Source organism: Monodelphis domestica, chromosome 8, assembly GCF_027887165.1.
Source record: "Monodelphis domestica isolate mMonDom1 chromosome 8, mMonDom1.pri, whole genome shotgun sequence".
Classification (NCBI taxonomy): domain Eukaryota; kingdom Metazoa; phylum Chordata; class Mammalia; order Didelphimorphia; family Didelphidae; genus Monodelphis; species Monodelphis domestica.
The window spans coordinates 165,835,372-165,851,251 of NC_077234.1; the positions used below are offsets into that span (position 1 = coordinate 165,835,372).

At 33.0% G+C, this 15,880-nt stretch overlaps 1 protein-coding gene across 1 annotated transcript in view; it reads left to right on the plus strand.

Annotated features, from left to right (window-relative positions):
• The window catches only part of PCCA (propionyl-CoA carboxylase subunit alpha), a 569,394-nt gene that overhangs the window by 79,019 nt on the left and 474,495 nt on the right, over positions 1 to 15,880 (plus strand). The window contains exons 5-6 of the mRNA XM_007501342.3: positions 12,689 to 12,802; positions 14,303 to 14,356. Coding sequence (XP_007501404.1) covers positions 12,689 to 12,802; positions 14,303 to 14,356 — 168 coding nt within the window. The remainder of the gene's footprint in view (positions 1 to 12,688; positions 12,803 to 14,302; positions 14,357 to 15,880) is intronic.

Here is a 15,880-nt window from a genome sequence, read left to right on the forward strand (position 1 = left end):
TATACCAGCCCAGAGGAAAAGCATGAAGAAAAGCTGCAAGAACAGAAAAGAGACAGAAACTATGGAGCTGAAAATATAGCAAAAGATAAGTAACACTGAATATTTGTAAATATCAAGAGGACAAAAGAGAAATGGGACATATGTAAGATATTGTGAGCTGTGAGCACAAATAAACACTCTTTCATATGTTAGGGCAGTCAACACAAACATAATGGGAAGAGAAGAGACTTACATCAGGCAACTGTAAGAAGTGGATTTCTTAAGAGCATCTGTAAGTATTTATATCCAACAATACATAAAATAGAGTATACAAAACACAAAATGATATATTTGAATGATCCCATGTAGATAAATGTGAGTCTGTATGATGGAAAATGTAATAATGTATATATACATAGATAGGATAAATTCATAAGGTGTTAATTGAATAGAAGGATCTCTAGATTCTTCAATTAATATCAGGGCATAGAGAGGATTAAAATGTATTTTGTAAGTATTGCACATAGACCTGTATATTTATACATATTTGTAACATACATTTCTTGTAATTGTGTATATAAGTATACTTGTATGTATTGGTATAAAGAAAAGTTAAATTATATAGGAAAGTATTTATGTTTCTTCATATTTGTGAATGGTATTTGTTGTACTGGTGCAACAATGGTCACAAAATTTGAGACCCGTTGGTTTGGCTCATTTCCTGGAAATATAAGTGGTGAAGGAGCAGAAGTAGTGGCTTTGAAGCAAGCCTGCCTTCTAGCTGATGGTAAAAGTGCAAATATCTATACAGACTCTCATTATGCTTTTTCAGTGTGTCATGTAACAGGGAAAATCTAGAAACACTGTGGTTTTATGAATGCATCAGGAAAACCAATTGCACATGCAGAAATAATAACTGAGTTACTGGATGCTATCCAGAAGCTAAAACAGCTGGCTGTAATTCACTGCAGAAATCATACTTTTGGTAAAGATACAGTTTCTAAAGGAAATCATAGAACTGATGTAATTGCAAGGTATGCAGCCTAAAATGCTCCTGTGTATGTAATGAATCTTTCCACTATTCAGTCTGTTTATTTACAGCAAGCTTATATAGACTCAGAGATTCAAAAATGGAAGGAAAAATTTGGAGCTAGGAACGAACATGGTATATGGATTGCAAACACTGGGAAACCTCTCTTACCAAAAGATTTTTACACCTATTTGTGTCAAACCATACATAAAAAAGGTTATTTTGGTACACAAGCTGTTGTGGATTCTGTAAAGAGACAGTGGGGAGCACCGGGAATAAGTACTGTTGCAAATAGGATCTGTGGTTGCTGTTCAGTTTGCCAAAAGTTCAATCAAGATGCATTCTGAAAGAAAGTTTTAGGTGGTAGACCTTTGGCAGACTGCTCATTCAAGAATCTGCAAATAGATTATATAAGCATGCCAAAAGCTGGACGATACAAGTTTTGTCTTGTAATTGTAGATCATTTAACAAAATGGCCTGAAGCATTTCTATCTAATACAAAAACAGTTTTATGGTGAAAGTGTTGCTTAAGGAGATTGTTTCTATATTTGGTGTTCCAATTACCATAGACTCAGACAGAGGATCTCATTTTACTCAAGATATTCTGAAAAGTGTCTATGAGAATCTAGGAATAACACCTAAGTTTCATGTTCCTTATCATCTACAAAGTTCAGGTCAAGTGGTGTGTTTGAAAAGTGAAATCAAGTCTATGTTGGGGAAGATTTGTGCTGAAACTCATCTAAAATGGTCAGATATTCTTACCATTGCTTTATTTTTCCTGACATCATGCTCCATTGCAAGGAAAAACTTGTAAGGCTGTCTATATACATCTGTCTTAGGGGGACATTATCAAATTGCTTCATATTTAATTCCTTTACAACAAAGACTTAGAGAATTACATGATATGGGAGTATTGATCCAATCTTGTCCATTGGATTATTCTTTCCATAATTTCTGATAAGATGTTATGGTATATGTGAAAAATTTTGCCAAAACATCAGCTACACAAGAAAGTTGGGTTCATCCTTATACTATTGTATACTTTCATCTACATCATTGAAAGTATTAGAAATAGATTCATCGTTCCATTGTTCTCATGTAAAATTAGCTCATAGAATTGATGATGAGAGTGTGGAACTAGTCTAGTAGAAGCAGAACAAGTAAAAATTGAAGGAGAAGAAGAAAAAAAAATTGGTGGAACGCTGAGATTTCATCAGTTAAATTGAGTCTGCAGTCAGAAAGATCAGTAAGGAGAGGACTATTCCAGTGGAAATGGACATTCCTATAGAAGAGGAGGATCCAGAGACAACAGAGGACATTGTACAGAAAGTGACTGATTTACAGAGGACAAAGACAGAGACTTTTAAAGAGAATTTTTCAGTGAAGAGGATCAAGTGATTAATGGACAGTTGGGTGTAAGATTTTGCATTAGGTAATATTACATGTTCATATTACAATGCATTCAACCATACATATTGATGCCATGAACTTTGGAGATGAAATTACATTAGACAAGATGAGAAGATGAAAGAGCTTATGTTTTGGTAGGTATGTTGCATATAACAGAAACATAACAACATAACATAAACATAAATATGGTTAGGATACATTCATTCAAGAAGTGAATCAATGGATAGTTATTTGTTATAGAATTTAGTTATAAGTGTCCATGTAGGTATAGGATACTGTTTAGATTTTAGGTAGATTAGAATAGTAGTAGAATAGGTAGATAGGGTTAGTTTTTAGGAGATTTCATTAAGATATTAGGAAGTATATAGGGATGTTTAGATAGATTAGAAGTTTAGGGTTGATAAGTTAAGGTAGGGTAGAAAATTACATTACAGCATACATTATAATATGCACTACATATTACATAGTGCATAGTACAGATCACACAAATATCACCCTTATACTATATGCAAAGTATTGTTTTATTAGTTTAGGGATAAGAAGTAAAGTGGCTGCTTGAGAAAAGAACTGGAGTTTGAAGCAGAGCTGAGAGAGCGTGTTAATTTCAGATGTGACAGTTATAACCATTTTTCTATGTCAATTACTCTCTCTGGCAGTTGGCAGAGACACTCTCAGAGACTCTCTCAGGGCTGGAGGAGGTAACATCTTTTCCTCTCTTTCTCTCTGTCTGAGGGAAGGATCTTAAGGAGCTCAGTGCTTTCCTTTCCCAACTTGGAAAACACTATTGAATATCTATTGTGCTTTTATAGATTGTTTAACTCTGAGAAGTCCAAAGAAAAACCTGGTCTTTGGTTTGTACTCTGAGTCTGTTAAGACTTGAAAGAGTCCTAACTTGATTCTTGTTGAGACTCAATCATCTAGCCTTTGCTATTTTATAATTTGGAGGCGAAATTAAGATGTATACGGATAATAGCAGTAGTTTTTATTTAGATAGTACAAATTTGGGTTAGTCAGATCAGGGAGGAGTAGTGTAGCCTGTGAAACACAGGAGAAGCGGTCTCTTGCGGAACCTGGGAGTTTATATGGGTGGATTTAAAATTCCTTAGAATTAGAAATCCTCCTTATGTATTTCAATAAACATTTTGTGTTTATAATAAGAGTCTCTTTAGCATCCTTGCTCCTAGTCCTGAAGGAAAGTTCACATTTGAGCTTCACTTCATCACTGAGGATACTTTTGATTACCTCTATCAAAAGTATCCGAACAGTTTGAACCTGATTGGTGATTTAAACAGTTTTGAACGTATATTGGAACAGTTTTTTCATATAAATATTTTATTTTATAACTTGCCAAATTTATTTTTACAATAGTTAGGGTTGAAAAACTGTATTATAGAGTATGTATTGGTATATATATTTTATATGTAACATGTATTCAAATATTGCATGTGTGGATACATATGTAAAACATGTATAGCACACGTGTATATAGCATGTATATGTGCATGTATGATATGTATATCTGTAAAATATTTGCTTAATATTTGATACTGATTAAGTTCTTTAGATATGATAAATAAAAGCACAGTTCTATGTAACACTTTGAGTTTTGTGTAATAGTAATAAGGTTTTAATTTAAAATAAGATTGTTTTGAAGTTTCATCTACTTTTGAATGTATTTTGTATAAGTAAGTTTTGATGGATTTGTTTTACTATTTTGTAAAAACGTATGCAATGTGTTTATTGTATTTTTAAAAATTTTTCTGTTTTTTTCTTTTGATAGGATTTTTTTGTATTAGTTTATAAGATTAGTATTTTTATGACTTGTTTTACATGAAGTTTTGTATTTGTATTTTGATTTTTTGCTTGTTTTGCTTTTGCCTATGTTTGCTTTTTATTTTGAACTTTGTAACTGTTCATTGTATAATTTTTTCTATTTCATTTCCTTGTTTTGAATCCCTAGAGTAAGGTGGCGGTAGATAGGATAAGATTAGTGAGTGTAGACTGTTTATTATTTTGGGTAAGAATTTAGTTTAGGACGGATAAAAATTTGTTAGTGCACAAATGCCAAAATATTGTTTTCAAAATTATTTTGACTTTGTGCAAAGAGTGGAACTGTTACAAGGAAAAGTTAAATTATGTAGGAATGTATGTAAGTTTGCAGAGAGCAGTGGCATGAGACCAGCAGGAAGATTCTGGAACTTTGAAGGAAGGGTTAGACTGGGACTGAGGCTGTTAGCTTCTCTCTCTGGAGAATATTTTGAGGTTGTAGCTTAGTGGCTAAACCTAACCTGTTCTATTTGCTGTTTTGGTTGTTGTATTTCATTGATGATCCTGGTGATCCTGAACCATCTGCAGTGATTGTGAGACCAGACCTGGATCCTTTTGGATCTAGGACTTTCCTGGGGCCCTGTCAAAAGCTTACACAGACCCTTTCCTTTAACCCAGCTAAGGGGGGTTTAGTTGTAGGTACAGTCAAGATCAGGGACTGGGATTTAGACAGTTAGGGAGGATTAGATTAGGAAATTCACTTTGAAGAAATTTCTGTGAAGAGATATTAAGATTTGGAGGGTTTTAGATTGTTGTACTTAGTTTAGATTCATCTCAATCCATTTTTCACCTTCTCTAGAATAATAAATCCATCATTTATTCTTATCATACCTTGGACTGTGTTTGTTACCTCAGGATGGGCTTTGCCTGGACTGGACTTGTCAGCCTACAGATAGCCTTTCCAAAGTATTCTTCTGATATTGGCCCTACATTTTAACATCTAATTCCATTCCTATACAACCCTATATTACAGTATGTATCATATTTGTAGAAAGACCTTGTACAAAATAAGATAAGGAAATTAGTTATAATGTTATTGTAACAATTTAGCTATAGGGTTAAGATGTAGTATAGAAACTATATAAGGCAATTAGAATTGTTTAGAGTAGAAGATTTAAACTGCATTTGCAGAAAAGTTTTCCTTTGATGAAGTTTCTTGTGAAAGCTATGACTAAAATTATGTTTAATGGAAGATTTTACAGTTTAAATATTATTCTAGGATATTAAGAGTCATAGGAAAAATTATGTATTAGTTTAGTGTTATAGGAATAGTTAGGAATTTTATGAGGAATAGTTACTAGTGTTTTAAGTGTTCTAAGAAGTTGCAAGTTATAATACTGATAGAAACTTTGTAATCATTATGTAAACCCAACCCTTACCCTATTTCTTTCCTGGGGAAAATTCAAGATGAAGATTAGCAAATTAGAAATTAGCATAATATAGGGTAGAGGGTTTTTTTTTTTTTAATTTGGGGGGAATTAGTTTATAGAATAGAATCAAAAAGGTAAGTATCAAAGTTCACAACATTGAACTCAAGACGTTCAGCATCGTCAAAGGGGATGACCTGTGAAAGGAGATTTTATACATGATTATAAGCAGAGTGACATGGAATGTTGGAAAACAACACAGTCAGAGGTTAACCCTATCAGAATCTTGAGGAGAGGAGAATGCTGGGATTTCAATGGCCAGCCAGGGGTTGTTGGTTCCTGAATTTGGAGGCACAACCATCTCCAAAACTCAGTTCCTATCCTTTGAAAGTTCAAATTGTTCCTGAGAGATAATTTAACTAGAACCAGAAGATTGCTGAAGTTTATAACTCTCTTGTTACTCTGAGAAGATCAAATCTGTAAGAGAGCTGATTGAACTATTCAGTCTGCCTGTGACTCAGCCTCACTGTGATAGACGGGATCACTCCTGACTCCTGACTTCTCCTTTATTTCAGTCAGTATTCTAGAGTCTTGTTCCTAAGTTGGATTTAGCCTAGATTTAGTTAGAATAGAGGGGCAACTACCAGGCAGAGAGCATAATCAGAGTAGCCCCGGCTTGGCCAAAGAGACTTTAAAGCAAAGTCAGTTTGGAGGGTAATAATTTAGTGTTATTAGAGTTAAGGAATAATCCACAACCCATGCCCCTTATCCTCATATCCAGTTACAAACTTTATTAAGCCTTGTTAACTTGAAGAAGCAGTCAGATTGGTTACTTACTGTCCTGAGGCAGAGAGTACAGCCATTTTGCTCTCTGGCTCTCTAACTACCCTCTCAGACTGGGTTAAGCAAAACCTGGTCTCCCATTCACACCATATTTACAGGGGCTCTCTTCACTATAACAAGTTGCATTAGTTTTATTTGTGTCAAACTTCAAAAATTTAATGTAATCTAAATTATCAGTTTCATTTTTCATTATGTTCTCTATGTTTTATTTGGTCATAAATCCATACCTTATACATAAGTGTGACAGGCAAACTTTTCCATGTTCCTCTTATTTGTTTATGGTATCTCCTTTTATTTCTAGATCAAGTAACTATTTTGACTTTACCTTGGTATATGATATGAGATGTTGCTCTCTGCCTGTTTTCTACTATATTGTTTTTTAGTGTTAACCTGCACTTTTTTTGTCAAATAGTGAGTTCTTTCCCTAATATCTTGGATCTTTTGGTTTATTGAACACCAGGTTACTATGGCCATTAATTGATTTTTTTAGCCTGTTTCAGTGATTCACTATTTTATTTCTTAGCCACTACCAGATTGTTTTGATGATTGCTGTTTTATAGTATAGTTTGCAATATGGTATGGCGAGGCCTCTTTCCTTCCTTAATATTTCTCTTTATCTCATGAAGTTATTAATTCCTTTTTAGACTATTCTAATTTGCAGGGAATTTATTTCTTGAGCAAGGTTTTGTACTCCTTGTTCCAAATCGATTTCCAATTTTTTTCTTCCATAATCTTCACTTTTTCATTTTTTTTTCTTGTAGTGCTCTCATTTCATTTATAAAAAATATTTAAAAACTTGCAACTCTTCTAAGAAGGCTAGTTCAATTTTTGTCAAATTTGTGTTTATTTTTGAGACTTTGCTTCTAGATGTTTTGAAGTCATTCTTTCTGTATTTATGTTATGGGTGTCTGTATTACCTTAACAGGTGTTTGCTAAGATTTTTTTTAAATTTATTCATTCTTGCAGACTACTTATTTGCTTCAGACTTGAAGTTAGGGTCCAATTTTGTATACTTCAATGCGAAAGGTTCTAATCTGATCCTATTGCTGCTTTCTTGGGATATTGAGTTTTGTTTTATTCTAAGCTCAAGGATAGCTCAGGGGGATTTTCAAACTAACAATGCTCCCCCAAGTGGTCTGATTGAGGACAAGATCTGTTCACTGCCCTTCTTGTTTGAACTTGGCAAGTTCCTAACTTGGGTTTGGTTTATAAGCAATAATAGAGTGCTGTAAGACTGCTATTTTCTGCTTCCTGGAAAGCTCTGCTGGTTTAAAATGACAGATCTACAAGTTTCTCTTTAGTTTGGGTTCCTGCCCTGGTTATTACAGGGGGAGGCTTCTCATGGGGCTAGAAATTGAAATTGAGACTACTCTGCTCCTAACTGAAGCTGGAGCCAAATTGCTGCTTATTTCTGAATTTCCTTCTTTTTCAGTACACAGGCTGGAGCCTGAATTTCCTTCCAATTGGGGCCCATTCTTCCTGGATCTGCATATTGTTTCCGCCTTTAGATTTGTTTGGTCCTTGAGGGTGGAAATTGTACTTTATTTTTGTATTCCTAACACTTAGCATAGAAGGGCCTTAATAAATGTTTATTGATTGGTTATATTTGTTCTTTCCTTGGTCTTCATTTTCCTTGACCTCTCTGAAGCTTTTGACACTTTTTATCACTTTCTCCTTAATAATTTTTTTCTCTAGGTTTTTGGGGCACCACTTTATCCAGATTATCCTTCTGCCTGTCCTTTTACCATTCTCCTTTGTGGAATCCTCATCAAAATCACACTCCTTAACCATTGGTGTCCCATAGGGTTCTGTCCTGGACCCTCTTCTCCCTCTCATCAACTCCCCTGGATTTAATTACCAGTATTATGCTGATGATTCTTAAATATATGTGTCCTCCCTCAAGCTCTCTGTTGGGCTTCATTCAGTCTCACAACTACCTTTCAGACATCTTTTGTAGGAGGTCCAGTAGACATCTTAAATTCAATATGTTCTAAGTGGAATTTATTATCGCTCCCCCTATACCATGCCCATCCCACCCAACTTTTCTATGATGGTAGAGGGCATCACTAGCCTCCCAGTTTCTTAGACTCACCACTTAGATGTTATCCTTAATTCCTCATGTATCTCCCACTTAGTCTTCACCAAGGTCAGCATGGTGCCCATGACACCCTGATAATGGGCAATGGTAGAGTAAGTGTGAATGGTCCCCTTGCTCTCCCTGAATCTGCAGCTGGGATTTGGTTGTGTCCAGGGAGAAAGTGATGTGGTCAGTGATGCAGGAAGTGGTACCAGCCCCACAGAAATTTACTATTGCTGGGGAGGGGGTGCCTCTCCTCAACATTTTATCTGAAAGGAAATGTTTCTTTTCTAGTTGATTTTATTAGTTTTCCTTAAACAAATTTATTTTTTTTGCCCCTTTTAGGAGCCATACATACATACATGAAAGGAAAAGATGTTATAAACTAGACTGTTTTTCCTGCTTCTGAATCTTAAATTTACTTTTCCCACTTTTACCTTGTGTTCATAAAGTCTAGTCATATAACTTCCTTTTTCCTAACATCTGTTGGATTGATTAGTTAAAAGTTGATTTGAATCATAAATAGATTTTTACTTTTAGTGGCTGAATATGGCTATGCTACAATTAAGACTAATTTATAAATATAATAAATTTTTTTTATCAAACTCATCAATCAGCTAATAAGCATTAGTTATATTTACTATGTGGTAGGAGCTAGACCTACATAGATAAATAGAAAATAATTCTACCCATCACAGAACTTATATTCTATCATTGCAAATATATTCAACATTTCATTCAAGTGTTGAACTTTTAGCTTTCATATCTGCATTACAATGTACATTATGCTATTCTGGATATTGAGAAGATACATTTATCTACATCTAATTGGTAATCAGGCTGCCTTAATATAAAGAATAGAGTACTGGCTCTGGAAACTGAAAGTCATACTTCAAGTCCTTCCTCTGATAGTTTCTGGTTTTGTGACCCTAAATAAGACTTTGAGCCTCTCAATGCTCTCGGAACCTCTCTAAAAGTATAAATTTTTTAAAGAAAAAATTTTCAATTAATAAGTATTTGTTTTGTCTTTCTTTAATTCTCTCCCTCCCCTTACCTTCAACCTGGGAGAAAATAAGAAAAAAACCATTGTAATAAACATGTACAGTTGAGTAAAAAAAAAAGTTTGCATATTGACCATGCCCCAAAATGTGTTCATTTTATAAATTCAGTCCATCATTTTTATCAGGTGATGGGTAACATTCTTTATCATTAGTACTGTGGAACCATGATTGATTGGTTATGATGTTGGTCAGAGTTCTTAATTCTTTCACTTCATTCTCTAGACATCATTCCTTACTTAGGCTGTCTTCTCTGTCTTCTCCTGTGTGTCTCCTTTGCTATTAGAGAATTCCTTGTATAATCTTAATTTTGAGGAATGACCCAGAACAGCCATACAAAGCTTTCTTAATTTGTCACCATGCTTCAACTGTGCCTCCTTCCTCACTGCTTCTATTTGTGTCTTCTTCCAACCTCCATTATTGAGGAAAGGCATAAACCGAAAATGTTTTATTCTCCATATTTTGCTTTCAGGAGGGTACTTTCCCTCTCTTCATTGCCAATCTTTAAATCCCTTTTATGTGGTTTCTTACTCGGTTAGAATGTAAGGTTTTTGCTGGAAATGGGAATGGAAAAGGAATTTGCATTTGTTACATGCTTATATGCCAGCTATGCAATAAGGTCAGTGCTATTATGTAAGGTTTAATTTATTAACTAGTTACACAGCATAATTAGAATACAGAGATAAATACTTGAGAAAGGATTCATTTGAAAGTTGAGGTAACTGAGGCAGACAGAATGGTTAAGTTACTGACCTACTGTTAATATAGCTAGATTAAAGCAGAATTGTTCCTACTAGAATCTATATTTCCTGCATTCAGGATTGGGCTGTTGATATTAAAACTGCTTTAAAAAAAATAATATGGAAGTAGGTCTTGATCAATGACACATGTAAAACCCAGTGGAATTGTTTTTGACAATGAGAGGGGGTGGGAGAAAGGGGAGGGAAAGAATACGAATCGTGTAACCATGAAAAAATATTCTAAATTGATTAAATAAACTAAAAAATAAATAAACAACTAAATGAAAAAACTGCTTTTTATAAAATACTCTAAATGACTAAATTTTTGTTTGTTATTGAGTTATTTAAGTATTGTGTCTGACTCTCTGTGACCCCATTTGGGATTTTCTTAGCAAAGATACTGGAAAGATTTGCCATTTTCATTTCTAGCTCATTTTATATATGAGAAATGGAGGCAAAAAAGAATTAAATAACTTGAACAGGATCACACTTTTTTAGTGTCTCAGGCCAGATTTGAACTCTGGTCTTCCTGACACATACCCAGCTTTCTATATATTATACCACTTAGCTGCATGGTAACCAGGGACTATCTTTCTTTTTGCTTATATTTATATCCTTAGTACATAATAAGTCCTCAAGAAATGCTTATTTTTACAGGTTGTTATAGTGTATGTTTTTGTCTCGGTTTTGCTCATTTCACTTTGCACTTATTATTTTCCCATTTTGTCATCTTTGCCAATCTACTGAGTATAAGGTAGTACTTCCAAGTTGTTTTTTTTATTTTTTTTATTTTGCAGTTCTCTAATTATTGGCTGTGGCTGAACTTGTCCTTGAAAATTGTCAAGAGGAGTCTTCTACCTTTCCTTAGAAGCCATTATACTTTTGGAGCTTCTAATTATTATGAAATTATAACTGACATTAAGTCTAAATTTTTCTCTTTGTAATTCTTACATATTAATCCTATGTCCTCTCTACAGAATAAGTCTAAATAATCTGTCTCCCATGTGACATATTGTTCAAACACATGGAATGCTTTCATATCTTTCATCCCTCCTGCCCCCAGTCTCTTCTCCAAGCTAATTATGCTCCGTTCCTTTAACCTATCCTCATATGTGATGAATTGAGGACTCTTACTGGACACTCTCCTCCAGTACAGTTCTTAAAGCTCCCAGCCATGTCTTATTTTACTCCCTCTACAGCCTCCTGGACAGCTGTGTTAATGTCAAGGGATTGCCCTTCTCATCTAACAATCCTTTTCTCTCAATTCAAGAGCTCTGAATCATGATCATCATAGCTTAGGCATTGTGCCATGATAGAATGGGTCAATCTGTTTCCCTGTGGCCTCACTTAACACTGATAACTTTCAGAACAAAATGCCCCATGTGACTCTGGTCAAGTCACTTAACCCCAGTTACCTAGTGCTTACCACTCTTCTGCTTTGGTACCAATATTTAGTATCAATTTTAAGACAGAAGGCAAAAATTTTTTTTAAAGAAAAACAAAAAAATTAGTAGGAAACATAAGCTAAGAGACTGGAAAAGGCCACTTAAATATACTTACACTTGTTTATCTTCTTTCCAGTGTCATATTAGTCTTTTCAGAAGCAGACAAATAATTTTATATAATGTATAACTTTGGTTTAATGTAAAGGGTTTATTTTATGTTAGATAATTAATCTTATATTATATTAAATTTCCTTAATAAGATGATTACTTAAGGAGTCACAACTTAATCCTCATATGAAACACTAATTTAGATAAAAATAAATAATGGATAAACATCCAATGTGAAGTTATTTAAATAATTTTCCAAGATTTTCTGATTCTTGAGTCGTGATATTGAACTCTTTAGTCAGAGACTTTAATTTATACATAGTGCTGACCTGATGCTGTGCAGGGATGCTCATTGCATCCCTTCATTCAATTCACTCTTAATTATCCCCAACTTCCTGGGGAGCCTGCTTAGAACTGGTCATGAATGTTTGTTATTAAGTAGTAAGATACTTGGATACCTTGGTTACATGTACCAAAGTAATTTTAGGAACGGAATTTACATATAGATGATTAGTATAGAAAGTTCAGTTTGTTTTCTATGATTATATTTAATCAAATGTATTATTAATGGTTCTGAAATAGGGATAGGCTATTTTGATAATGATTTAACTTGAAATAAATAAAATGATGTTTAATATAGTTAAGCTTTTGTGCTTGTGTTTCTTGTCCATTACAGATTATTCAAGTGGTATGTTAATTATCCTTAAAACCCATGGTTTTGCAATTTTATATGTATATTTTTAGGGTGATGACAATTACTTTTTTCTGTGAACATCTGTCAATGCAGAGTTTTGTTTCTTCAAGGTTCATGTGAAAATGGCGGATGAGGCTGTCTGTGTTGGCCCAGCTCCCACCAGCAAAAGCTACCTCAACATGGATGCCATCATGGAAGCCATTAAGAAAACCAGAGCCCAAGCTGTGAGTCTGAATGAATCTATCTGTTGCAGCTGTTTCATATATAGTGAATAGAAAAGCTAAGACTTTGTATTTTAAAAATTTTTTTAAAGAGAGAGAGAGAGAGAATGATTGATTATATTGTTGCACTTAGTTCATGTCACAAGAGTTAAATGTGGCCGAAATTGCTACTGGAAATCAAAGGTTTTGTAGCATCTGGCAGTGCTGGTTGCTGATCCTGCAGGTGGCTGCTGGATTCAGCTTTCACACCAGGGAGCAGCTTCAGTTCATTTCCAGATTTGTCCAAAAAAAAAATACCAATTAGTTTTGAATATTAACTCCTTCAGTGTCATAATAATTAAAAAAAAACTAAAATATAAACAGCTTCCCCAAAAGACTTTTGTTTGAATTCAGATTAAATCTTTAAAAATTATACACACACAATTACTAGAAATGTAATTCATTCAATAATTTTGTTTTACGACATCAATAGAATGTGAATGCACATTAGTTTAGGTGGATAAATGCAAGCAGTGTATCTCTTTTCATTTTTTTCAGGAATTCATATTGTTGAAAATAAATATATAAAAAAGTAGCAAAATAGAGTATGATGATGTGTTTTAAGTATGTGTATATTAATATATAAAATTTTGCTATCATATTTTAACTGTATAGTGTTTCAAAATATGCAAAATCATCTTTAAAATTGGAGACAGTGAAAACTAGCAATTAGCTTGGAGTGCCTCAATTAGTATTCACATTTCTGTTGAAATAATGTTTTAAAGTGATGCTTGTTTAAATAAAAAACCTGAATTCACAAATACATATTACAGATGCTTACACTTTATTAACACAGTTAATGAGTATAAAATATTTTAATATTTTAACTAGGGCCCATCATATTATATTTTTACTTGATTGTTTACATAAAATTAAATTAGTGTTATCAAATTTTCTGCTAATGTTGCATTGTGGTATATTCTATTTTATTAAATGCTGGCATGAAGAGAAGAAGCATATAGTGGTAGAAATAATATTGGACTTATAGTTAGAAGACCTAGATTTAATTTTCTATTTTGATAGTGGTTAGCTATAAAAACCAGGACAAATCACTTGACTTGAATAAAATTTGTCTATAAAATGGGACTATAATTTTGAACTGTTTTTTAGAGTTTTTGAATATACTTAGTAAATAAGTCATCAAGAAAATGAGTTATTTTAAAAGTTATTAATAACATTAATAAATGTACTCAATTTAACATTGTAGTGCTTTACATTTTATTTGTGATATAGTCTTTAGAATCTGTTCTGTAGAACTCTTAATTATGAGTCATATATTTTAGTCTTTTACAACACTTTTCTTACTAGAATGTGCAGCACTGACCAATAACAATCTGCATAATGGTGATGAAATGGAATAGTGAAAAAATATGGGATTACAAAGCAAAAAGATGTCAAATATAGGGAAGGATCTGTTAAATAAATTAAATAAAAAATTATTTTTCCCCCATTTTTATTCTTAAGGTACATCCAGGATATGGTTTTCTTTCAGAGAACAAAGAATTTGCTAAGTGTCTGGTAAGTTTTGTTGTTGGTTCTTGATAGATTGTCAGTAAATATTTTGCATTGTGATGAATGTATTTGGTCAATTTATTAATCTCTTTCAAATTCTAACCATCTAATTATTTTTTCAAAGTATTTTGCAAGATTGAAAACTATTGTAATCTTTAATTTGGAATTGAAGAGAATTCTAACAGTGAAAGTGACAATATCTCCATTGTAGACAATAAATAGCCTTGTAGTTTAATATATTGTTCATCTCATACTTTTTTCTAGTGTATAACTTTAATCTTTGTAAAATTATCTCTTGGGGTTGTTTGACATGTTTAGCTAGTGAAAGGAGGAAGAACTGAAAATCATTGAGTTTTTGAGTAAATGCAGTAGAGGAGGGTGTGGGTTTTTCAAGTGAAACTGAGGTTAGGTAAAATTACATCAGAGCCATGTACTCCTGGGCGATTTCTGTATGTGATGTTTGTTATAGTAGATAGTTCAAAAATCTTTAATCCTCATTTTGTAGTTAAAATAATTGTAATTTCATGATTTGAACATGGTTATTAGACTTTTTAAAATCCAGCCTAATTTTTAATTAAAACATTTATTTCAGTTGATTTGTAAATTCATAGTTGATTTAGAAGGAATCTTAAAAATCATATAGTCCATACACTTTCCTTCCTTCTCATTTTACAGATGAGGAAACTGAAGAACAGAAAGGTTGCATTTTAGCTGATTTTCCCAAAGTTGGTTAGTATTAAGGAAAATCAGAAGAAAGTAAATTATATTAAAATGCAATTCCTAAGCTTAGGTTTAGCAATTGAATCCAGCATAGTTAAGTTGTACTTACTCACTGGTACCCTTATTAATTCTCTTCCAGTATTGGGTACCCTTGCCAGTTCTCAATTTTACTTCTGTTTTTTTATTAGAAATTTTGGAAAAAACCCAGTTACCTTCAAAATGAAAAAGACCATAAGGAAATACATACTATACAGTATTTGATAGATTAATTATGGAGTCCTAGAGAAATTAACAACTTCTTGATTGTTACATTCAGATGAGCCATCACAGGGAATTTACTCAATCAAACTAAAATGAGTTTATTTTAAGAGTAGATTACAACTGTAAAGTAATGGGCTGACATACTTGTGTAATAAAAAAATTTATACAATTAATAGGAACATTCATTATATCTAGAATTCAGTGATAGTTTCCCATTTCTTTAGTAATTTAGGTACTCATTCCCCTTGAATTCTAAAATTTTTAATTTTAATTTCCTTTAAAAAATTTTAAAGAATCTTTAAGACATTATCTAGATCAGGAGTTCCTTACTTAGAGTCCAGTGACATTCCCATGTGTTTTAAGGATAAATTTCAAAGGATTCACAAACTATGTCATAATTTAAAAAATGTTTTAGAGAACACATAATTTTGGTATACTCCCTTCTTAATCCTATATATTTTATTTTGTGCATTGAAAACATTTTTCTTAGAAGAGTGCCATAGCTTTATCAGATTGTCAAAGAGGTCCACGATAACAAAAATTGTTAAG